This window comes from Spermophilus citellus (genome assembly GCF_964194105.1).
Source record: "Spermophilus citellus genome assembly, chromosome: 1".
Taxonomy (NCBI): domain Eukaryota; kingdom Metazoa; phylum Chordata; class Mammalia; order Rodentia; family Sciuridae; genus Spermophilus; species Spermophilus citellus.
In genome coordinates this window covers 136,027,029-136,052,965 of record NC_138182.1, presented here as the reverse complement: position 1 = coordinate 136,052,965, position 25,937 = coordinate 136,027,029, and the positions used below count along the sequence as shown (strand labels likewise).

At 39.5% G+C, this 25,937-nt stretch overlaps 2 protein-coding genes across 5 annotated transcripts in view; both read right to left on the bottom strand.

Moving 5' to 3' along the window:
* Positions 1 to 2,639, bottom strand: part of HAVCR1 (hepatitis A virus cellular receptor 1) — a 33,529-nt gene extending 30,890 nt beyond the window's left edge. For 2 of the 3 annotated variants that reach the window (XM_081295849.1, XM_081295850.1), the window contains exon 1: positions 2,559 to 2,597. The gene's annotated coding sequence lies outside the window, so the exon portion shown is untranslated. Of the gene's footprint in view, positions 1 to 2,558 lie in introns of all 3 variants that reach the window. The other variant, XM_081295848.1, reaches the window with a different exon arrangement.
* A 4,427-nt stretch (positions 2,640 to 7,066) lies between these two features.
* On the bottom strand, positions 7,067 to 20,547 carry HAVCR2 (hepatitis A virus cellular receptor 2). 2 transcript variants are annotated; one of them, XM_081299282.1, is made up of 7 exons: positions 20,280 to 20,547; positions 18,966 to 19,304; positions 17,791 to 17,874; positions 13,767 to 13,810; positions 12,234 to 12,360; positions 10,222 to 10,258; positions 7,067 to 8,027 (listed from the first exon to the last, which is right to left on the bottom strand). In XM_081299282.1, the coding sequence occupies exons 1-7, from the start codon at positions 20,338 to 20,340 to the stop codon at positions 7,868 to 7,870; spliced, it is 852 nt and encodes a 283-aa protein (XP_081155408.1). In that variant the 5' UTR covers positions 20,341 to 20,547; the 3' UTR covers positions 7,067 to 7,867. The 2 variants fall into 2 exon arrangements, with proteins under 2 accessions (XP_081155408.1, XP_081155409.1); XM_081299283.1 differs by having other exon boundaries at positions 12,234 to 12,357.
* Positions 20,548 to 25,937: the final 5,390 nt, after the last annotated feature.

The window sequence follows — 25,937 nt, the reverse complement described above, 5'->3', positions numbered from 1 at the left end:
TAGCACGGAGCCACCTGGAGATTACCAGTGACCTGAGTGTGTTACTGAGAATTTTACTTCAAAAAAAAATTTTTTTTTACTTCGGTTAAAAAAATAGAATAAAATCAGGAGATAATTGGAAACGGTGAATGCTTTCAAGGAGTTTTACAAAATGAAGCAAAAATGAAGGAAGGTAAGTTGGAGAGTACGGTAAGAGAGATATTTCTTAGTGAGAAAAATAACAGTATATATGTATGATCTGGAAATGATCTAGAGAAGGAAGAAAAAATGATTAAAGAAAGGGAAATTTTGCTGAGCAATGGAGGAAAGGAATCTAGTGCCTGTTAGAGGGTTTGGTTTAGATCCCACTGCCTATCGCATCAGAGATAGGAATTTGGGAATAAAGGGAAAGATATAGAGTCTCAGGAGTGCCTACAAAACCCTGAAATGCAGGATACACCCATGAACAATTGCAGCTCCTCAGGGAGGTACCCTTGGGCCACACCCTTGACCCCATGCCCTTGTAACAAGAGAACAATGCACAAGTGCAGGGAAACTGGTGTGGAACTGTGTGATTCCACTTTTACTCCAACCCCAGTAACCATCCTTCTGTACATATCAACACCCCCAATGACAGGATACTGTCTCTCCCTCTGGAAATGGTGGTGTTCTCCTCTTAATCGTTATTCCTTGCTTTACCCCAAAAGCTTCTCTTCTCTTGAGGTGGCTCCCAATCTCCCTTGACTATGTACCTACTTTCCTAAATAAACCTTTGTCTAATGCCTTTGACTGGACATTGCTAAAATCCAGTTTCCATCCCATATGTCAAGAACCCCCGCTGGCCCTGAGTCAAGTTCCCTCAGCTCTCTGGGGGCTCCTTGGACCCTTCTTCAGAAACACATATTCTCACATGACAGTCTCACGGGTGCATGCTCTCAGTGGGTATGTCTATGGAAGCTCTGGGTTGATGGCTTCCTTGGTGAAGTTAGAACTTCATCAAAAGCTCACAATGACAATGGAAAAGAGATCTGAGAAAAGCTTTCTGAGAGTGGATGCACTAAGGTCGAATGTGCAACCCTCGTAGAGCACCTGGGTGGCACTGTAATTAAGGGGCCAAGAAGGGGAACCCAGTCCAAGAGGACCAAGTTCTCCAGCTCTCTGCAGCTGCAGGCCCTGGGGGAGATAACTATTTTCAATCTTCTCAGGCATTTCTCTAAATATCTCCCCTACCCTAACATCATTCAAGGGTTTCCCACTACCTTGGAGGCAAACTCCAATCCAAGATGCTGACCTTCCCTAGCAGGCCACACCCTTCCACTCCACTCCTCGAACCACCTGAAACAAACCAAAACGCTTGTGCCTACTCCCATTGAACTTTGTCAGTTTGTCACCAAAAGCTTGGTCCTTGTCCCCAGTGTCAAGCCAATAATAAGGATACAGTTTTGAGAAAAAGGAAAAAAGAAAAAGAAGGCTTGTTGCTTTGCTAGCAAAGAAGAAACACAGGGACTCCTGTCCCAGAAGCTGTGATTCTTCCCATCAGGAGGAACAGGGGGTTTTAAAAAAGTGAGTCAAAGGGTACATTCCAGGTGCCCGCTGTTGGAGCTGTAATCCACTTGTTAATTGGGGAGATAACCATTCCTGAGATCTTCTAATACCTTTCCCAAAGTATGGATTACTTCCTTCTTCTATGGTGGGTGGGTGCTCAAGGACAGATAACTGTCCAAAATGGGGAATGAAGGTAATCCTGTGTCCCCTGATATTAGGAAGGAACAGGGAGAGAGCAAGAGAAAGAAACACGTCCATTTTAAAAATTAGTTGCAGTCGCAGAACAGCCAGGGATATATGCAAAGCATAAAGTGGACCCCTGTTACAACTTCAGTGGTTTCTACCATAAACCTGCAAAAGTCAGTAGCCAACATCAGGCTCCTTTTCGCCCAACATAACACTGGAAAATGAGTTATTTTTTACAAATATTTTACAAATCACAAAAGTCAATGAACAAAACTGCTAATATGACTATGCCCTCTATTCATAAAATACTGTTTCCATATCATGTAATGTTATAAAATACCTACATATACTGACCTAAGTAATATAGCTTAATCCAAAGGTTCCATACGACAGGTTTCTTCCTCCCTATTTCTCATGCTAAGCTTGTTCACAAAAAGCTCCAGTAATTCAGCTATATAAGCCTATTATTCTGTTTAAATGAGACTCTCTCAGACAGGCACAGTGGGACATGGTTGTCATCCCAGCAGCTCTGGAAGGCGGCTCAGGCAGGAGGATTGCAAGCCAGCCTCAGCAATTCAGTGAGGCCCTGTCTCAAAATTAAAAAATAAAAAGGTCTGGGGATGTGGCTCCTTGGTTAAGCATCCCTGGGTTCGATTCTTGGTACTAAATAATGATAAATATCAATATCTCCCCCAAATCCAAAGAGCTCCATTTTATGTACACTTCCCCTATTCTACCAACTCAGTCCTCATGGGCCTAGTGTCCTAATCCCATGTAACACCGAGAAAGTCCAAGCCATGGTGTTCAGGCTTTGTCTTTAGAGTGAGTTTGCAGAGGGCTCCACTCACCGATGAGTCAGCAGACAGGTCCTCCCACAACCTTTCCTTCTGGTGGTTGCTCCTCCAAAGGTTTTCATAGATAAAGACAGCTTCTCCTGATTCCACTCCTTATCTCTTGGCCACACCTTTAAATAAGAGCACCGGGAAGTGTGTTTGAAAACAGAGTCTCTTCAATCAGCCAATCTTTGACCCACTTGCTAACTTAAACACATTCTAGGGAAATATTAGTGGACTAGAATAGTATCTGTTTTCTGCTGGGCTGTTTGTTTTCTTCTGTTTTTGTTTTTTTTTTTAAATTAATGATCTCCCTGTTTCCATAATTCCTTAGAATTATTCATACAGCACCCAGTGAGGGGTTTATCTTTGTTTTTGTGGTACTGGGGATTGAACCCAGGAGTGCTCTGTTACTGAGATACATCCCTAGCTCTTTTTTTTTTTATTTTTTATTTTGAGACGAGGTCTCACTATGTTGCTGAAACTAACCTGGAATTTGCGATCCTCTTCCCTCAGCTTCCTGAGTAGCTGGGATTATAAGTGTGCACCACCAGACTCTGCTGGGCTATTTAAAAAGATTCGGCAAAGATCAAAATTTTAAATCAGAATCTAAGTCTGAAAAATCACACAGACTTTGAGATGGTGGTGCATGAAGCGCCTTTAAACACCTGGGCCAACCCTCTCAATGTGCAGATGAATAAACAAATCAAAAAAGAGGAACAGCATCAAGGACCTGTCCACGTCAGTGGGGCAGATGCAGAAGTGAAAGCCGGTTTTAACTACCTCTGCTCCACTGTTCTGCCATTCAACATGTTATTTTAATAAATGTTTATTGATCAACCCAGGCTAAGTAACAATAGAACATTCTATGCAAAAAAAAAAAAAAAAAAAAAAAAAAAACTACTATCTCTCCCCTAGGAAGTTTAGGAAAATAAACTGACATCTTCAAAAATCAGTACCACACCCGGCATAGTGGCACACACATGTAATCCCAGAAGCTCCGGAGGCAGAGACAGGAGGATCACAAGTTCAAAGCCAGCCTCAGCAAAAGTGAGGGGCTAAGCAATTCAATGAGACCCTGTCTCTAAATAAAATACAAAATAGGGTTGGGGATGTGACTCAGTGGTTGAGTGCCCCTGGGTTCAATCCCCGGTACCAAAAAAAAAAAAAAAGAAGAAGAAGCACACCAGGTCCCAGTGTGATTTATATACACCCTTCAGATGTCACTAACATTGAGAGGACCAGGGTTCTGAAGTTGTATACAAGGATGTTAGGAGTGACCAGTTCCTGTCCAGGCCGCTAGAAGGCACTACCTTGTGTACTACAGAATGTTTCCTTAGAGAATTAAGAGATTGTGGGGCCTCCTCAGCCCTGGAACCAAAACCATGTGCACTGTCCACTTGAAGACATTGAAGATAACATCACATTTGTTTCTGGATTAAGATGTTCACTTTTAACCAGCGTGCCCTGCTGCATTATCATCATATGCAGATAAGACATTTCCTCCTTATCCATCTTTGGAAGAAAATGGGTCAAAGAGATTTAATAGCATTAGGATTTTACTACATAAGTTTAGGATAGTTTTTTAAAAAAAATATTATTTACTTATTTTGATAAGGAGGATTGAGCCCAAGGGGCACTTTAACACTGAGTTATGTCCCCAGCTCTTTTTTATTTTGAGATAGGGCCTCACTAAATTGCTGAGGGTCTCATCAGTTGCTGAGGCTGCTCAAACTTGTAATTCTCCTGACTCAGCCTCCAGAGTGCTGGGATTCCAGTGTTGGGATACCATGGTGCTAGGCTAGGATAGTTTTTTAAAGGACATTCAAAGAGTACACTCCCAAACCAAGACCTGGGCACCAAGCTGAGTTGCAGCCACTTGTGAGATGTGCACTGTTCTGTCAAAACCCTCATTAAAGCCTTGGGATGGTGGTGGCATTGTTTTTAATACTTGAAGTTACTGCTCTCTATCTCCTGGGCCCTTTCCCCTTCTCTGGTTTTGTTTTTGTTGTTTTTCCCTGTGTACCTTCTTCATTATACTACTAGTGTAGAGTGAATCCTACTCTCAAAACCAAGATCCCAGTCCTGGTTTACCGTCACATCCTACTGCCGACCTTGACCTTAACCCATCCAGGTCCTCATTTCTTCCAATGAAAAGGAAAGCAGACAGGAAAACACTGCTATAATCTTTAAAATTCACTTTTTATTACCAGAGAAAATGGATAAAATAATTAAAGTATAACAGGAAAAAATAAAGAAAGAAAAAAGTGAAAGTCTTTCCCAACCTTTTGTCCCAATGATATAACAATATTAATTTTGGATTATTTGGTATATTCTTTTTTGTTGTTTTTCTTTTCTTTTTCTTTTCTTTTTTTCCCCATATTAGGAATGGACACAGGGTCTCACATGTGCTAGGTGAGTACTCTACCACTGCATTACATTCCCAGACCCTTTTTAAATTTGGAGACAGGGTCTTGCCAAGGCACCAAAGCTGGCCTTGACTTCACAGTTCCCCTGACTCACGGCAGTGGAATTACCGGCATGCAACCACTGTGCTTGGTCTCCCATAATTTTAAGGCCAAAACAAACAAAAAAAAATCAATTACATACACTTAGTCTAGAACTACTTTTCCTTTTGCTTAATCGCAGAGCATTATCAGAGGACAAGTAGCATCAGTGTCATGAGAGCAGAGTTGTTTTTGTTATGTTTGTTGTTGTTGTTGTTGGTATCAGGGATTGAACTCAGGGGCTCTGAACCACATCCCCAGCCCTTTTTTGCATTTTATTTAGAGACAGGGTCTCACTGAGTTGCTTAGGGCCTTACTAAGTTGCTGAGACTGACTTTGAACTTGTGATCCTCCTGTCTCAGTTTCCCAAGTAGCTGGGATTACAGTGTGCCGCTGCCACCTGCTGAGAGCAGAGTTTTGACTGCTTCAGTCACTGCTGTTCTAGATATCACAACAATGCCTGCCCAAGAGTAGTTGCTAATAAATGTTCACTGAATGGACAAATGGACATGAATTCTCCTTCCTATCAGACTAAGTGACATTTCATGAGGCCAGGGATTTGCCTTTTTTGGTCCCCCTCCATGATCCCAGCACCAAACACAGTGCCAGAACATAGTAACCACTTAATAAGTATTTGTTGAATTAACCAAAAACCTCAATGAGACTTCCTAGTTTGTGTTAACTGTACCATCTAATCAACAATTTTTCTATTGATATAGAAAATCTCTTATGAATATCCTTGCAGTAATCATATTTGTATAATATTCTTGTTTAAAGATTTTTATAGGATAGGAATATTGTTGGGGAGAAACCATTGATCTGGTCCAAATGTGTTCTCATGTTCTTTCTCACTAGAATTTCATGATTTTTAAAAAACACTTGTGTTTAATTTGTCAGCCTGTATGAGAACTGCTGCCTACAATATTAATTTTGCAAAATGATCTCTCTTACATATCAGCTATAGAAAGCCAGTGCTCTCCAAATCTCTTTATGTATAGCCAAAATACCATCTAATTCACACAATAAGACTGCCAGAAAGACTTGTAAAAACAAACAGGCTGCCTGCATGCTCAGTGACCAACATCTTCTCTGTTCAGTCCAGTAGCAATTTCCTCCTTAGAAAAAGTGGAGGAGTGATTTTCAGTCAGCAACACGTCCATATTGTTGATTCACCCCTCCCCACACACACATACCCAGTATTGGGTATTGAATATAGGGGAATTCTATCGCTGAGCTACACCCAGCCTTTTAATTTTTTGACACAGGGTCTCACCAAGTTGCCCTGGCTGCCCTTGAACTTGTGATTCTCTTGCCTCAGCCTCCAGAATCAGGGATGACAGACATATTTCACATTCTTTATGTGCTAAGGAAGGCAGAAAGAGAAAAACATAAAAGAGTAAGAAGATCCTGAATAGAAAGAGGATATTGAGAAACAAAGGCCACTTTGGCCAGATAAGAACAGATATGGAATATTTGTGAATTCTTCGAGAAGTTACAGACTTGTGCTCTGTCTGCGCTCTGCAATGGAAAGTCTCTCCAGAAAGTTCCCTTTCTGCATTCTGAAGTTATTTAGCAAGTTTCAGAGTCAGGCAAGAGCCTGGAAGGCAACAATAAACAAGACAAGGATAGTCTCTGTTATCTTGGAATTTAAGTTCAGGGACCATTGTCTTTCCATTAAGGGGTCTGATGCTGACAAGACAGATTGCTGGAAGCCTTTGCCTCCTTTTCACCAGGAAACAGAATCTGTGTCTCAGTCACTAGTTCTTCTTCTGTGAAAATACAGCTCCAATTCTCTCCATGAATGGAGAAGTTGGGCAGAGATATTTCCCTTTGAGAGTGCAACAAGCAAAACTTGGCCACACACACACACACTCCTCTTTTCCCCATGTTCTCCAGCCACACCACAGGCCTGCTGAGTTGTCTTCTTAACTGAGGCAGAGGTGAGCACTTACCATTGGACAGGCAACATTCAAAAAAGCATAAACTCAGAGGGAAACTTCAAGATCATTCCTTTCTTTTTAATTTATTTTTTAGTTATAATTGGACACAATACCTTTATTTTTATGTGGTGCTGAGGATCGAACCCAGCACCTTGCACATGCTAGGTGATCACTCTACTGCTTAGCCACAGCCCCAGCCCCTCCTTTCATATCTTAAGCTTTTTTTTTTCTTTTCTTTCTTCTTTTTCTTTTTTTTTCAACCTTTTTATTTTTTATTTTGAGATAGTATCTCCATAAGTCACGTAGGGCCTTGCCAAGTTGCTGAAGCTGGCCTCCAACTTGGAATCCTCTTGCCTCAATCTCCCAAGTTGCTGGGATTACAGGTATGTACCACAACATTTGGCTTATTGTACCTTTTTAAGGATTACAGACCTCCATGAAAATCAGTGCCCTTTTAGACTATCTGTACCGGAGAAGAAAAGCACATGTCTCGACACACAGTATACTCTACATTCTCAGGAGCTTCACAGTCACATCATAAGCCTGAATTTCTTGGAAAGATTTCATATCAAGAATCCCTAATGTGCATAAAAGTACATTTGAAGTCTAATGCCCATGATTGGCAGTCTCTGGGTTAGATACCCCTGTTAGCTGGGATACAGAGGTAATGATGTACAGCAAAGGTCACAGTTGAACCCCAATGTGAGCTAATTATCTCCAGAAAATAGGAACACTCTTCTTGGTGCTCCTGGACAGAAACTGTAAAACCAGTTAGCTGACATGTCTCAGTTTTGAAAAAAAAAAAAAAAAACAACACCAAGGTCAAAAATGAAGGTGCTGGATTCAATGGCATAAAAAGGTGAGAACCCAGAGGTGATCAGTATTGCTGCTCACTGCTGATATAGCAGTAGTCCTCATTCGGGTCCTCCATCTCATATATGTTTTCCTCAATGATGTAGATGTTCTCCTCTGAGCGCATCCTGTCTGCTGCTGCATTTGCCAACCCTGAGGGACGGGGGTTGGCCAGCGTGATGAGACTGTGAAAAGAAAAGTGTTGTGGTTGATTTAAGCATTCTACAGGCAACATGGGACGAGGTTAAAAGATTAGGTTTTAAACTGGGTGTGGAGACATGCACCTGTAATCCCCGCAGCTCAGGAGGCTGAAGACAGGAGGATCGTGAGTTCAAAGCCAGCCTCAGCAATGGCAACTCAGTGATACCCTGTCTCTAAATAAAATACAAAATAGGGCTGGGGATGTGGCTCAGTGTCCAGGTTCCCCTGAGTTCAATTTCTGATATACCAATAATAATAATAATAATAATAATAAGATTAGGCTTTGCTGAAGAGACATGTATGATCTTTGATTGGATGTCGACTGGGGGAAAAGCCATAAAATAATTCGGGGACTATCTGAGAAAATCTGAATTAACCTCATTTTTCTTAAATAGAAAAACTGCATATCCTTATTCTTAGTGGTCAAAGGCTGAAATGTTTAGGTGAAGTGTCAAGATGTCTACAACTTCCTTACAAATAGCTCAGAAAAATCACTGTGCATATCGAGAAATGGACAAAGCCAGAATGTGCAGCATGCCACATGTGAATTCAGGTGGAGGTTCTGTTGTTCCTTGCACTGTCATTCCAATTTTTCTGTGAGCTTGAACAATTTCAAAAGGAAAAATAAATGGAAACAATTATGTTGTAGATCCAATCAGACTAGAGTTCAAATTCTCTGATACATGCTAGCTTTAAGATTTGCATAAATCTTTTTTGTTGTTGTTGTTTTGGTTTTGGTGGTGGTTGTTGTTTGAGTACCAGGGATTGAACCCAGGGGCTATCAACTACTGAACCACATTCCCAGCCCTTTCCATATATATATTTTTTTAATTTTGTGACAGGGTCCCACTAAGTTGCTTAGAGCCTCACTAAATTGCTAAGGCTGGCCTTGAACTTGCAATCCTTCTGCCTCAGCCTCCTGAGTTGCTAGAATTACAGGCGTACACTATGTTTTGTTTACATTCAAGAAATAATTAGTATGTTACACACTGTTCTATGTGACTAGAGAGATAGAATTGAATGGAACACAAAAATCCCATAGAGGTTAAGTGTTAGTAAACTTTGTGTTTTAGTATCCTTGTCTGTAATATGGAAATAATGTGAGACCTGCCTCACAGGTCAACCGTGAAAAATACTAATTTATTCCATCATTAATATTGATTGTTAATAGGATCAGGCACTGTTCTGGGGATACAGTCATTAATATGGCAGACAAGTTCCTAATTTTCTGTGGAGTTTACAATTTGTAGGCAGGGATGAACATTAATCATATAATTTCACAAATGATGAATTAATTCCTATCAATGTTACCTCTGAATAATAATCATATTTCCCAATTTCTGCTTTAATGAAGAACACTAATCATTGAATATTTTACTTGTTACTTTATTTGACTTTTTATTACATGTTATTTTGTCTTTATAATATACCACATTTATCTTAGTCTAAAATGATCAGTGATTTAGATAGTATTTAATGGACAGTCATTTGTTTCTCAAAATACATTACATTCTTGTAATGCACCAAATGTTACTAAAACTGGAAAACCTGATAAGGGTGTGACCTATGTCGATCAGGAATGGATGGTGTAAACAGTAAGGAATGATGATGAAGACAGGGACCTGAATTAACTCTCAGCCCTGACTACACAACAGAACCACCCGGAGAGCTTTCAGAGAAACACCTGCTCAGTCCTCATCATCAAAATTCCAATTCAGTTGCTACAGGGCTGGTCCTGCATCAGTTGGCTTAAGTGCCTATACATCATCAGCTGAAAAGCCTGAGTGGGGCTATAAAAACCCTGAAAACAGATTGGTTTTCCTGTTCACTTTGGTTACCTCAGTGTCCAGCCCTGACCCCCCTGGATATAGTAAGTGCTCAATAAGTTGAGGTTTCAGATCACTGAAAAAAAAATCCCCATTAATACAGAGATAAATAAGCATTTCTTAATAATAGGGAGATAAATTCTATACCTTAACATTAGAACTAAGGAAGCTAGATGGACCAGGGAGCAAACAGAGCAGCATGTTGAATTTGCATTTCATAATTAGACTTCAGGCAAAAGAAATACAAGCTTAGACCCCCAAAACTCCAGGCCAAACCTTCTCAGGGCAAAAATCAAAGCTATATTAGGGTAGGGGGCCGCTCAGATTCTCCTTCTCCCATTCCTATTCTTACCTTGAATTCTGTAACTTCTTTTTCCTATGAGAATACCCTAGGTAAAAAGGAAAGTAAAATGAATAAATGTGTTTAGGTAAAATAAATAAGAAATAAAATGGGCTCACTGTGGGTAATTGTTGTTTAGGGAAATCTGGTCTCTGCTTAGAAGAAACTAAATCAAACTCCCCAAGTGTATCTTAGTTTATTCTATGTACTATGCTAGAAAATAAAGAAGATGCATTTTCTTATTTAACAAATACCACGAGGCCTCTTCTAAGTGTCTGGCAATTTGCTAGGCATGGTTGACACAAAGGTGAATTGTGAGTCCTAACTTCATGAAGCTTGCATGAGAGAAACAAGAAAAAAGAAAAGAAACCAGATAGGGTAGAAGGAAAAGAAAAGAGTAAGTAAGTAGAAAAACGAAATAATTTCAAAGTGTGATGTATGAGAGAAATCAAAACCACACTGAAACAGAGAATAGGGCAACACTCTCAGAAACTATCATTAAGTTCAGCTCTGAAAGAAAAGAATGAGTCAGCTGTGTCAAAGGCCACGGGGAGCCTTCCAAGAAGAGAGAAGCCCTAGGAAAGATCTTGGTGATTCTCTGAAACCAAAAAGTGGCTAAGAGAACGAACGGCCCCAGGTGAAGGCTGAGGAGTAAGCTGTGGCTAGGGGCCACAGGACTTTTCCATCGTGATAAGGAGTTAGGGTTTTATTTTAAGACCTATAGGAAATCACTGAAGGACAGAGATATGGTCTGTTTGGGTGTTAATATCACTGTCAGCTATGTGGAGGAAGGAGGGAGAGGAACAAAGAAATGGGAAGAAAGTAGAGATGGCAGTGCCTTATAGTAAGGTGGTGGCCAAGACATGCAGAATGAGGGATTTTAAATATATTTTGGAGAAAGACTCCAGGAACTGAAGTTGGACTGCATCTTAAGAGGTAGGAATGGGAGCAGGATGACTTCTGCATTTCTGGCTTAAACAACCAGACAGACAATGGTAAAATATGATGGAGAAGACCAGAGAAGGAAGGTCGAATAATATAGAATTGGAAGCTCCATTTTGGACATGTTAAATGTGTGAAATATCCAAGTGGAGCTATTGACTGGGCAATTAGACAAGGAATAGCTACACTTCAAGAGCTGACAAGAGTCAGGCATGGCAGCTCATGCCTATAATCCCAGCTACTCAGGAGGCTGAGGAAGGAGGATCACAAGTTCAAGCCTCAGCAACTTAGGGAGACCCTGTCTCAAAATAAAAAATAAAAAGGGCTGGGATGGGGTTGGGGTTGTGGCTCAGTGGCAGAGCACTTGCCTAGCACATGTGAGGCACTGGGTTCAATCCTCAGCAACACATAAAAATAAATGAATAAATTTTTTTAAAAAGGGCTGGGATGTCTCTCAGTGGTAGAGCACCCCTGGGTTCATTAATTCACAGCACTGAAAAAAAAAAGTCTTCTTAATTAATTATATGCAGAAAAGATACTAGAATCAGCCTGCCTGAATTTAAATCCCAGCTCTGAAACTTGCTAATGGTGATGATGATAAAATGTATGTGAAACATTTGACATAGGACCTGCCTGACATGTGGTAATCACTGAATAATTATAAGCTATTATTATTGTGAGGGTTTAGAAATATAGTGGGTATTTAGCCTACCTAATCACCTTTAGGTACAAAGTTTTATATATATAAATTGTAATTATTGGAAAACCTATACACACACACACACACACACACACACACATATTTGTACTGGGGATTCAACCCAGGGGCACTTTACCACTGAGCCACATCCCCAGCCCTTTTTATTTTCAATTTTGAGACAGGCTCTCACTAAGTTGTTTAGGGTCTCCCTAAGTTGCTGAGGCTGGCCTCCAATCCTCCTGCTTCAGCCTCTGGAGTTGCTGGGATTACAGGCGTGAGCTACCATGCCCAGCACAAAGTCATATTTCTATCTCGGTTTGTTCTCATTCCAACATTTCCAGTTCCTATTGGAGGGAAAGACAAACCATGTCCAACAACTTACATTTGAGAATTAAAGCACTAAAGATAAGCGTAACAGCCAACACAGCAGAGATTCCTACTCCAATATAGAGGCCTCTTCTGGTGGTTGCTCCAAAGCTTTGGAACTCATCAGCAAATGTGGATATCTGCTATGCAAACACAAAACAGGATTTAAGATGCAAATGTTCAGAAATTAGCTGTGTACTCAGCCAATACCAAGATTTGGAGTCAGACCATCCCTTTCACAGCATCACAGTATGGAAGGGACTTTAAAACTACCCCTGATCTGTCTCCTTTTAGACAAGCCTCAAACCACGAAAGAAATGGATTAGTTTAATTATTGGAGTTAACAAAGAAATGGAGTATTCTCTTCTGTACTGTGGTTGTAGAAAGAGCTCTTAATAAATGAATCTCTTCCCACACTCCAAAAAAATGGGCTTTTGAGTGGAGTACTGTTCTTTTAGCATACCCTGTGTCCCCCCAGAGAGTTTCAGAGTGGTCCACATTGGATGCCTTGCAGTGAAACCCCTATTTTCCCAGAAATAATGTGACAAAAGAACCAGGACTTGGCAATCAAACAGGGCTGGATTCAAATCTCAGTGTTAACTGAACTTCCAGAATTATTGGAAAACCTAAGTTTATATAACATAAAATGCTTAGCACAGGGCCTGACACATGATAAATGTTCAATCAATGGTAGACATTATTGCTACTTCTCTAATTAATTTGTTTTTATGATAATCGAGAGACATAAAAAATCCTCCTATTTCAAAAATTTCAGTCCATGTCTTCCTTTAAAACCAGTAGTAGTGAGGACTTTTAAAACAATTGGGGAAGAGTTAAACCTTTCATTTATTCAATAAACATGTACACATTTATTCAATGCACATTATTTCTGCAGCAGCTGGACTGTGCCTGCAAAGTATTGTGCAGTAAGCACTGTGGTCACACAGAGGTCCTCAAAAGGCAGTCATTGATTGCAAAGAGGGAGGGACAAAAACGGGATGCTGAGGGCCAGATGTGAACATACAGGTAGGAGATTCAGTCAAAGCAACACAGACTCCCAGATGTGCCCTCAAAGAATTTTTAAGTCACCATTACAAGCTTGATTTCTTGTGATTTTTCTTTCACTCTGGAAATGTGGAGAACACTAAAACTATGGTAAAATCAAGTATTACTTTATGCTTAAATGACATAAATTCTTGGCTTTGAATATTCTGGATTGATGTTCTGTCAATATAAATGAACAAATTTCAGAATCAACCTTTTGCTTGGGATATAAGGGAAGCAAGAAGAAATGCATTGGAAGAAGCTGGAAAGTCTTAGAAACTTCCACAGTGGTAACAATTGTAAAATTTGAGAAGAGGGACAACACGCTAATGTTTCTTCTTTTTGGTTTGTCATCATCAACACATTACAGACAAGGAATCTGAAGCTAAGGGGGGGGGGGGTAAGCCTCCTCCATCCCAAGGAAATGGTAGGTGTGAAGATGTCTAAAGCCAGATTTTCTTTATGTAGTTGAGATTGTTAGCACGCACACACAAAAATTACTTACTGTTTGATTTTTATCATGGAAGGTCCCCAGGGTCTGTGTCTCCACTACACAAGCACAAACACACACAAATGAGGGAAGACAGTCAATAGTTAAAAATTTTTTTATATCAGAAAAAGCTGAATGATGTCTATAACCCTACTTAAAACTAATTCTTCCCCATCCTCTTCACAACAACTAATTGAGAGACAACAGAATTTACTGATTGCTTACAAATCAACTTCAGGATGACCATGGGCATTCATCTAGATAATGAACCCTACTACTTCTATTTCCTGAAATAAAGATTTTTGTCAGGAAGACTTATATTGAATATGGAGCTTGTTTTTATCCACAGGGCTTTAGTGGCTTCTACAAAAATTCAATAGCAAAGATGACAGTCATTATATTCTAATTAGACTTTGAAAGAAATGAAAAAAATCCATTTTCTAGAAAAAGTTTAACATTTATTCATTAGGAGGGAGACAGAGTATTCGGTTACCTTCAAATGAAAATAAGAGCTCTAGCTACAATTTACCAGGACCCAGGCATTGTGCCAAACTCTTAATGAAGTATCTCACTTAGCATTCGAAATAAGGATCCTAAAGTGTCAGGACTGTTAGTCCCCTTAGACAGATGAAGCTACTGAGGATTAGGGAAGTTAAGTGACTTTCCAAGGTCACAGAGTTTAGTGAATGATAGAAATGACCTTCCAATTTAGGTCCACTTGGTTTCAAGCATACATTCTCTACCATCTACCCTCACAACTTCAAAGACCACACTGCTCAGCTGTCAACTCACCATCTTTCCTTTTGATTGATTTGTTTATTTCTTTTATCTGATTAAGTAGTCAAGGAATAATGTATAACTCTGTGCCAGGTTTAGGGGAGAGCAGCAAACCTGAGGGAACTGACCCTGATGTATTTTTTAAATATTTTGTTAGTTTTGTCAATGGACTTTATTTTATTTATTTATATGCAGTGCTGAGAATCAAACCCAGTACCTCACACATGCTAGGCAAGCACTTTACCATGGAGCCACAAACCCAGGCCCGAGACCCTGATCTTGTGGACACTGTATTCTAAACACAAATTGTTTGTCAGCTTTGGGAAAACAAAGCATGCTTCCTCATTTTTATGACTAAGTCAGAGACTCTTAAACTCCTTAAACACCATGGCTGTCTCCTGGAAACCTTGAAGTCTAAACCCTTTAAGATGCATATCAGGTTCAACTAAATAATAGTTTAGCAGACTATGATTTCAATATTATAAAGGTATACTCTCGTCCTAAAATTATTTAAGAAACAGATATGAAAAAGATTATGTTTTGCCTATTACCTGAAAGGAATTTAGCAAACTAAAGTATAAAAACCACAATGGAACTGCTAAGTAAACATGAATCTTAACCACATGCAAGATTTTCAAATGGAAATCCAGTTTCTGCTTCCCTATAATTTTGGCTGTTGGCCTAACTGTTAAGACTGACTGCTTCTTCTTCTTCTTCTTTTTTAACTTCATTTGCTATGACAATGATCTATAAAATGGATGGAGCACATTGAGTTATCAGAGCCTATTTTCACAGATTTGCCCATCAGCCAAGGTGGGGGGAACAGTTGGAAGAAGTTGCAGTGTTTCTTTCTGGAGAACCCAAGAGGTGGGTGGGTTGCAGGCAGAGAGAACATCAAAGTGTATAAATGCAGTGGTCCCTATCTGCTCAGCACTGTCTGTGTGCCAGACGTGGTGCTTAGCACTATTAAAGCCACAATCCCATTTAGTGCTCACCACAACAGGTATGTAAGAGTATTTTCCCCATTTTTTCAGATGAAGAGACTGAGTCTTAGAGAAGTACTTTACCTATGATCACAGAAGTACTTTACCTATGAGAAATCTGGAATTCAAACTAGTCTTCCCAGAGCTGAGGTCTCACCCATGACCCAGTCCCACCTCCTTTAGGAAGAAGGGAGAGGACACCTGTCCTGTGTTCAGGTGGGTTTAGCACATTCCACAGCCCTGGGAACCCTGGCTTTTTAAGGCTTCACTCCACTTTATATTGAACACATTAAAAGCAACCACATCACATTAAACAAAAATCATAGACTACCTATGAATTGACTCACCTTGATTAATTGACATAATGTTACATATAGGCAAGTTGTTAGATGTTCATTAACTTCACTTTTAGTTTTGTTTTCCTGTTTTGGAGCAATTGCCTTGGGGGGGGGGGCGGTGTTATTGTTGGTTTGTTTATTCAACTATTTTCTTAATTCAGGCTCTTGAAAAGCTCAGCAATTCAATCTAGGTAAAGTCCCTATATTCTCTGATGTAAGAGATGGCCCCTTTGTTGTTGTCTTGGAGGGGAGTAACTAACAAGCAAAATCTAAGGGGAAGGGGACTTCAGTTCATGGTATAGGCAAGGAAGTGAACTCCCTATTCCCTGTATGCCTGCATGTGTGATATACAGCAGGTACCTACTCAGTGGGATATTGGAAGATGCATGGAAGCACAGGGTGGAAAAGTGGAACTAAATGATCCCTGACGTCCCATCTAGGTCTGTATTTGTAAGTTCTTTAAAATAAAACAATGGCACATGATAAACACCTGTATGATTGATTAGCCCACAATGTGGATGATCATCTGTTCCTGCCGTATTTAATTTCCTCACTAATCACAAAAGAGATGAAGGCTTCCAGTCACTAGAGAACAACCAAAGCCTGAACCTTTAAGGACATGAAGTTAATCACTATAATGATAATAATAAATAATATTTAAATGAATTCTTTAGGCCAGGTACTATGCTGTATTTACACATACATTATCCTGTTTACTCTTATTATTATTTTTAGTTGTAGTTAGACACAATACCTTAATTTTATTTATTTATTTTTATGTGGTACTGAGGATCAAACGCAGTGCCTCACATGTGCTAGGCAAGTGCTCTACCACTGAGCCCCACCCTCAGCCCCTACTGTTTATTATTTATAGTACCTTTTGAAGTAGACACTGGTATTGCCCTCCTTGTAGAGATGAGAAAATTGAGATTCAGAGAGGTGGGAAACTTTACAGAGCTCATAAGAAGAGCTGGATTTTGTACCCATTCTACTTGTCACTGAAGTAATTAACCATAATCTCAATCTTCCTTCTGAAATTATTCATGGCAATAGCTAACCTATATTGAGTACGTACTATAATCAGTACTGAAACTAAGCATTTTAGATACATTTTCTGACTTAAAACTCTTAAGGCATGACTTATATGGTTTATAACATTATGAGGTGACACTTCCCTATTTTTAACCTCAATTTACAGAAAAAAAAAAAAAGAGCTTCATAGAATTTGAGAGAGACAAAGACTCGGACCAGGAATCATAGTATTAACATCCTTGATCAAGGTGACCTGAAGTCTGTGTTCTGTCCTACCTTCTCTTCTGAAGTACCTTGGTGAACTAGCTAAAGAATTAATCTGAGGAAGCTGATGGGCTGTATTCCAGCTAGAGAGAAGTCTAAAAGTCATCTAATCTAAGAGTCCCTGAACACGGATTGGGGCGAATACATGCAGAAATATCACTGGTCCAAGAATAAATCAGAAAATAATGAGGATGATGTAATGAGTTTTTCCATTAAGTTAGATTTACTTAATATTTAAATAAAATAAAATAATTTTATTAATTGTTTAAAAGTTAAAGTAAAATAAGATCAAGAGACAATTTTTTTTAATGAAATAATGGCAATAGATACTTTTCTTTCCTTATTTGGCAAATATATAGATCACCAAAATTCTTTCTTAGCATGGGTGGGGAACTTCACTGGGTCATGGAATCTAAAAGTCTCCAAACTCATTCCTTGAACAGAAGAGGAAGTTAATGTCCTGAGAAGTGAAAGAACTTGGCCCAGGTCACTTAGCTAGTGTGTAGATAATCCAGAATCTGAACTCAGGATGTCTTCACTATCACCTTCACCTCAAACACTATTTCAGGTGCAGAAAAATATCCATGCCTCATCCTTTGAGCTCAATCACCAGCTAAAGGCTTCCTCCTGTGCCCCATGTATTACCTGAGCCATGTCCCTCGGTGGTAAGCATCCTTGGAAGAACTGTAGTAACATCTCTCTGGGCAGTTGGAGCTGGGTTGTCCTTGGCTAATGTCAGAAACCAACATTAAGGATGAGACTTCTCTGAGTGCAGAGAGCTTGTTTCAGAGAATCAAAGGAGCAGCAGAAAAAATGTGAAAGACAATGAATGAAGACAGACACAACCTCAGCTTCCAAACCAAGCTGAACTCCTTCATTGAGGGAGAACACACACTTCAAACTTTTGACAGAGGTAAGAGGCAGTCATCATTGTGACAGTCTAAATATTAATGGAACTAAGAATCACACAAGTGGCCATACCCAAGGCTTTGCATAAAATATTATCCATTCAGTTGCCTATATGTAAGTATTATTATCATATTTTACAGAGGAGGTCACAGAGTTCAAATAACTTTTCTAAGATTATGCAATTAGTACGATGCAGAGTTGGATTGGAACCTGGCCCCATTCAGTCACAAAGTATGTGCCCTATAAATCTTAAAACATACAAGAACCTGTACCCCTCCCCTAACACACATGCAAAGTCCAGTGGTTCACATCCTGGTTGTATCTGGGGTAGAATCCATGAAAAGCTGATGTTCAGGATTCCATCTCCAGAAATGCTGATTTCTCTGTTTGTGGGTGAGGCCCAAGCATTGTAGTGGTTAAAAAGATCTCTGCAGATGATTTTCTTGTTGTTTTTGTACCAGGGAGAGAACCCAGGGGTGCTTAACCACATCCCAAGCCCTTTTATTTTTGTATTTTGACACAGGGTCTCACTAAGTTGCTTACGTCCTCATTAAGTTGCTGAGGCAAATCTCAAACTTGAAATCTTCCTGCCTCAGCCTCCCAAGTCAGTAGGATTACAGACATGTGCCATACCCTAGCTTTTCCAGGTGACTCTAATGAGCAGTTAGGGTATCTAATCACTAAACTAGGCTGTCTTCCAGTTCTGTAGATACCATCCAGAACATTCAAAATATATTGGAGGGTGTTAAACATTGCTGGAAATCACAGGTAGGGCTTATAAAACTTTAGGTCATCAGGGTCCATCCCCAGAACTATAATTAGGGGACTCAGAGGTAGTAAAAAAATCAATGTTTATTGTGATTAAGATGTGAATCTTAGGCATAGAGAAGGCATGCAAAGATTCCACTCACCTGGTTTGATGATCAACTCCACATTTAGTTTGTAATCATTCATTGGTCCTACAAACTGGATCCGACAACAATAGGTCCCACTGTCAGCTGGAGTCACATTCACTATGGTCAGGGACACATCACCTTTGTGGAAATTCCCCTTTAGCTGGTATCTGCTGGATTTCTGATCTTTCACATTCGTTTCATCAGTGCTGAGCACCAAATCCTTACATCCAAATACAGGACAGGACTCCTTGCCCCAGCACACAGGCACAAGACTCTCTGAAGAGATGGGTTTGTAGCTGCAGGGCAAACTGGCATCCTGACCCACCTCGACTATGTATTCCCCTTCCGAAGACCCTGAAGAAAGAGGGAAGGAGAGCAAGTTTATTTAGTTTATTTTAGGAATACAGCAAACAAAGCTCTATAGAATGCAAAGGAGAACATGGCTGATGCCCCCTTTGGAGGATGGTTCACTATGCTAATATTTGAGCAGCCACAGAATCACCAGGAAGCCTTGTGAAAACATGAATGGGGGACTCCACCACTGCAGTTCCTGGCACAGTTGGTTTGTGGTGGAGTCTGAGAACATGTATTTCTAACAGTTTCCAGGTATCGTGGGTCCTTGACCCTTCCTATCAGAACCACCACTTTGAGAACTAGGAGAAAATTGTGGACAGTTCTGTGAACATGAGAAGACACAGCTGTTGGAATGGACGAACAGAAAATCTCATTGTCAGTCAGGAACTACTTACTCATCAACCAAGGGTGGCTATCCAAACACAAATCTCTCTTTTTTTCAAAAGGCCCAGGGGCACAATAAATAGCTTTGGCCAAATAAGAAGCTTGTATATTTGAAGCCACTCACAGGTTGTTTTGAGGTTTTAAACTAATTCCTTTTACAGTACACACACATTTATAGGTTAAGACCTTCAAACAGTATAAAAAGTGCATCAGAAGTCTGACTTCCTCCCCCACCTTTTTCCCATTTCCCAGTTCTCCTCCCTAGAGCCCACATTAAGAAATGGCTAGATATGCCCTCTCCTTCCCAATGCATACACACAAAGAGGAGCCTGCCATACATTATGCTGACCCCTTGGTATTTTCAAAAGCATTGTGATTGAGAATCATTCTATACCGGTATATTCAGTCAGGCTTACTGTGTGTATCATGAAATATCACATTTATTTACCTACTCCTCCACAGGTGGACATTTAGGTGGCTTCCAAACTTGTACCTCAACAAATGATGTTGTGAGGACCACCTTGCATCTCTTGCTATCTTGCCCTCCGTCCAGCATCATTCTCCAACTGTAAATACCCACACCACACTTACTTGTAAGTAGCAGCAGCAGCAGCAATAACAGGATACCATTAAAAGAAAGATGTGAAAACATGGGCTCTTCAGAGGAAGAGTCAGAGGATGACTCTGTTTAGGCACAGTTTGAACTCTCCAGATGAACTAAGTGTTTCCTCCAACTGTCTCTTTCCTCCACAATCACATGAATGGAAGCTACTTCTGCTGATTGCCAGACCACACTTGAGGGTGTCTGACTGCCAATGATGTCTGTACTGACGCTGCTAAATCTTCAAAAGAAGCCCCAGTTGTTTGTCATACCACACCCCACATGTCCTGTGAACATGATGATGTTTGTCCTGGTGCCTCAACAAAGAGGAAGCAATATTTCAGAGGAACAAAAGTGTTAGTCATAGCCAGTAGAAAGAACCCTCATCTTATTACTTAGGTTAAGTAGGTCCGAAATGGACAGCGTGCAAGTTGGGCTGGTTAACGGGGAATATAAGATACAGTCAGACGGTTCATGCATTCATTCAGTCAGTGCTCATAAAGCAGGTTCTCTATGCAGGCACTGAACTAGGAGCTGGAGAACAGAACAATGGAAGGCAACTTCCTTATCCTCACATCCATAGGCAACTGCCAATATGATCATGACCCAGTTCTTGTCCTTGTTCTAACACAAATTCGTTCATGTCCTATACCTTGTTGAATCTGAGTTTCCTCACTTAGAAATTTATAAAATGAATAGGTGATATATGCACAGCTCTCCACTCTAATAGTCTGACTTCGACCTTCAAACTTTCAAACCCTGCCTTTTACCCTCTCGGTAATGCTTTTTTTTTTTTTAATTATTTTATTGTTGGTTGTTCAAAACATTACATAGTTCTTATTATACTATATTTCACAGATTGATTCAAGTGGGTTATGAACTCCCATTTTTACCCCGTATACAGATTGCTGTGTCACATCAGTTACATTTCCATTGATTTACAAATTGCCTTTCTAGTGACTGATGTATTCTGCTGTCTATCCCATTCTCCACTGTCCCCTCTCCCCTCCCCTCCCCTCCCCTCCCCTACTCTCTCTCCATCCCCTCTACTATAAATCGTTTCTTCCACTTATATAATTTTTCTCCTACTCCTCCTTTCCTCTTATATGTAATTGTGTATAACCCAATGCTTTTTTACTCCCTGACTTTGGATGGAATTGAGGAGACCGGAGTATTCTATTCCATCTCATGAACACAAGGTACTCTCACTCTCGGGGGGCTTCTGGCATGAACTGCCAGAAAATGTTGTGTTCCAGCCACACGGTTCATTCCTGAGGCAATACCAGCCCCACGTGCCCTCAGCCCTGGGAGAGTGACTTTTATCTGGATACCTTAAAACCCAAAGCTTCTTTACAAAAGGGAAGTGAGCTTACAGACTGAGTGGTTTCTGAAAACACAGTTGGCCTTCCTCTGTGTCTTGCCTTCCTGAATTTCCTTGTCACCTGGATGCCATTAAATTCATTTAATAGAAACATTCAACTTGTTCCGTATATGTACTTAAATAGCATAATAGAGTGGTAGTTGATCATAGTTAATTGCCTCATTTCACACACAAGGAAACTGAGACTCAAGAAAAATTATTTGCCCAAAGGCATGTGATTTGTAATTTAGAATAGGAACACAAGTCTCCTAAGCCCCAGACTTTTCCACGTTTGCATCACATTGCATGAATTTAACATTTGTCCTAAATATGCCTGCCCACGTAGTTTACAACAGCCAGAAAACATCCATGTTTAAGCATAGGGCAGGGTGGATAATACATGGGGCTGGGGTGACATATGCACTAGCAGCATGACCTTGGGCAAGGCTTTTAAATGTGTCAGCTCTCAGCTTTTGATTCCTTCTTATAAGAAATAAGTTTTGTTGCTTATGACTCTATTTTCTATCCATCTCTACAATCGCCATTGAGATCACCTTTATAAAACATTAACAGTTTATTATTTTATTAAAGTCTAGGCATGAAGGCATCTAGAGACCTACTCTAATCCCTTCTCTTTGTGTGTAGAGGCCTGTTCCTGAAAATGTTCACACTCATTCAGTTTTGATTTCTTGGTGATTTTTTTTTCTTTTCCTTGAAGCTTGTTTTATTTGCTTTTTTACCTATTTTTGCAGTGCTAGGGATGGAACCCAGGGCTCCGTGCATTCTAGGCAAGCACTCAATCACTGAGCTACAACCCCAGCTGGATTTTTTAACAGACACAATTATATGACATCATGATCAAACTATTATATTTAGTCAACAGTATGGGTGCAAGGAAAAAAATCATCATTAAAGCCCTTGTTCAAATGCTTTACACTTTCCACAAAACAAAAAGAAAATAACCTGTTATACAATTAGTCATAATACAGTCCTCAAGGTTTTTTACCCGAACACATGACTATTGTCTAAAATATGACTTATTTGCAACAGCCAGGCCTGCCACTACTGTGCCTAGCTGAGTTATTTCTTTTTCAATTGTTTGAAAAACAATCTAAATCTTCAGTCACAGGGGACTGAACGTGGGAGTGCTCTCCTACTAAACTATCTCCCTGGCCCTTTTTATTTTATTTTGAAACAGGTTGGCCTTGAACTTGCAATCCTCCTGCCCCAGTCTCCCAAGTACCTGAGGTTACAGGCAGAATTTTCCTTCCTTTTTAAGCCTGAAATTGGGTCACATTTCTGCTTTCAGTAGGTAAACTCTTGGGTTGCTTCCACCTTTCAACTATTGCAAATAATCTTGCTATGAATATAAGTGTACAAATAACCTACACTGCATCTTTTAATTCTTTGTCAGTCCTGAGAATTGAACCCAAGGCCTTGAGGATGCCAGGTAAGTGAGCTGCAACCCCCGCACCACCCCTTTTAAGTAAAAATTTTTTTTTTCTTTAGCACTAGAGATTGAATCCAGGAGCACTCTATTTCTGAGCTATATCCCCAGGTTTTTGTTGTTGTTGTTGTTGTTTGTTTTGTTTTGTTTTGTGTGTGTGTGTGTGTCTTTGTTTTGTTTTGTTTACTTTTTATGTTGAGATCAGTCTTGCTACATTGACCAGGCTGACCTCAAAACTGCAATTCTCCTGCCTCTGGCTCCTGAATCACTGGGATTGCAGGTATGCTCTACTGCACTGGGCTGTTATTTAAATTTTGAACAGTGTTTAAGTAATGGTTAGTCTGTTTTCTGTTACTCGAGGCTAGGTAACTTATAAAGAAAAGAGGTTTCTCTAGCTCCCAGTTCTGGAGGTTCAAGGGCATGACATCAGCATTGGCTCAGCTCCAATGAGGACATCATGGAGGATGCATCACAATGGTGGGAAAGTGTGAAAGAGGGAGACATCAAATGCCAGACAGGAAGCCAAAAACCAGGTGAGGGGCCAACCTTGCTCTTTTTACAACAATCCCTCTCAAGAACTAACTCAGGGCCTCATGAGAACTACCTCAATCCCTTTTGTGGGGGACAATCCCTGCCACCTCCTCAATTCCCAATAGGCCCCAACCCTTTAAGGCTCATGGTCTCCATACTGGGGATCACATTTACCTATACAAACAACCTCCAAACAATAGCAGGTAATACTTATGAATGCAAACATTTAAAGTAATACAAAAAGCTTATGTTAAGAAGGCTGTTCCCACCCCTCCTTACATACCCCATTTCTCCTTCTACCCTTTAGGGGGGTTCCACTTTCATAAATCCATGGAAATATACAAAATAACCCATGAAACATACAAAAAATGAAATATATATTCTTAACCTTTTCTATTATGAAACAGTATGCCACATACAAGGTTTAGCACTTTGTATTTTCTTTTTGCTATTTTATCTGCTAAAGTATTTTAAAACAAACCATAGACATGTTATTTCACCTTTACAGACTTTCATGTGCATCTTCTTTAAAAATAATGGAAATTCTGCTGCACAATCATACTACCATAATCATACAAAACAAATAAAATTAAGAATGAAGATTTACTTCATTTCTGCACCTCATATTACAGTCCATAGTCACATTTATTAATATATAATTAATAATTATATAAAATTATAATTATACAATAAATTATAATAATTAATGTGTATGATATAAGTATATAATTTATATTTATATATAATTAATCTCCCCAATTAATTATAAAGTGCTCTTATTCCATTGACTTTCTTAAATCCAGGCCCAATGTCCCCACATTGCAGTTTGTTGGTGTGGCTCTAAGTCCCTCTCAGTCTGAATTCTCTTTATTCCCTCTGCCACTGACTGGGTATACAAGCCAGCTGTCTTGGGAAACATTTCACATTCTGGGTTTTTCTCGTTCCTTGTGTGTCATTTACATTGCTCCTCTTTTCTTTGTATTTCTGGCAATCAAAATTAAGCTCTAAAAGTTTAGTTAGATTCAGGCTTAACTTTTGGTCCCAAGATACTTCACAGTCCGTCACAATTTCCAAATTGCCCCACAATTAGAGATACCAAAGATGGTCAGCTTGCAACTTTTCTTTTCAACTTTATATTCTGAATGTCTTTGCATTTCAGCTCTGAAAACATGTCATTCTTTATTACAGCTACATAGATTTTCATCTGTAGATGAAAATATTGGATGAAAATAACAAAGTTTATTTGTTGTCCTCAGATGGACATTTCATGTCCCAGTTTCTCCATTTGCAAAGGTCAACATAAAAGACACATCCAAAGATTATAATTCTTTAATTATATACAACATATTTTGATTTTTAAAAGCACACATCAGATGTATTTTGTATTGAAATAAATTAGCTTCTAAATTAGTTCAGAAAGTTGTGTCATACATTTTCTTAAGGACAGGTTGTAGAGTGTTTGCTATAATTATGTAAATGGATAGATATTCTTCTAGAGGTCAAGTTTGTGTTTTTGGTTTCCTCTTTAATCATCAAAAAAAGTGGCAGTATATCTCTGACTTCTAAAACAGCCTTCACAATCCAAATGGAAAGATTAGAATTAGGCATAAAGAGAATTATACAATAATAGATAACTAAGGGGTCACTTTACAAAATTCATAAAGTTGAAGTTTCAGAATTTTACCCAGGTCAGGAGACAGGAGAACAGGGAGTGATATGAAAGAAATTGCCTGGAAAAGCTGGCTCCCTATATGATGGGAAAGTGCAGAAAAGCAGACATTGGGATATGGGGGAGCAGCCACAGTGACACTAAAGGCAGGCTCCCTCGAAGTGCTTGAGTTGAATTGATAATGCTTTCTTATTTATTTCATAGAATATCAATTAGATTACATTAATCTCAGACACAGAGGCTGGATTTTAAGGGTAAAATTTAAGTTAAACAATTGTAACCTAGATCTTCTGACTCCCAATTATGACTATCCAATTTAATCTCCCTTTAAAAGTGCTTTTTAACTTGTGTTTGTACAGTACTTAAAAACTTTATTTTCTTATATAAGTCACATTTACTGAAGAATATTCTGAAAGATAAGAATTTAAAAAAATACAAAGGCCATGATCATGGTACCATGAAATTACATCTTCCACCATAATGAGTCTGTCTCAGATGTTTTCTGTAGTTTTTATTAATGTCAATACATCCTACTGGCACATAACCAGAAAATAATCCTCACTCCTGGACAACTGTGACTATCATGAACATACATGGGATCTAAGAGAAGATTTTAAAACATTTCTTTGCATTCACCATTA

Coding starts and splice junctions, on each gene's coding strand:
- HAVCR2 (XM_081299282.1), bottom strand. CDS start 20,340: ATGTTTTCACATCTTTCTTTTAATGGTATCCTGTTATTGCTGCTGCTG. Junction 13,811..17,790: donor CACCGAGGGACATGGCTCAG/GTAATACATGGG, acceptor GTGCTTGTGTAG/TGGAGACACAGACCCTGGGG. Junction 10,259..12,233: donor TAGTGCTTTAATTCTCAAAT/GTAAGTTGTTGG, acceptor CTTTTTACCTAG/GGTATTCTCATAGGAAAAAG.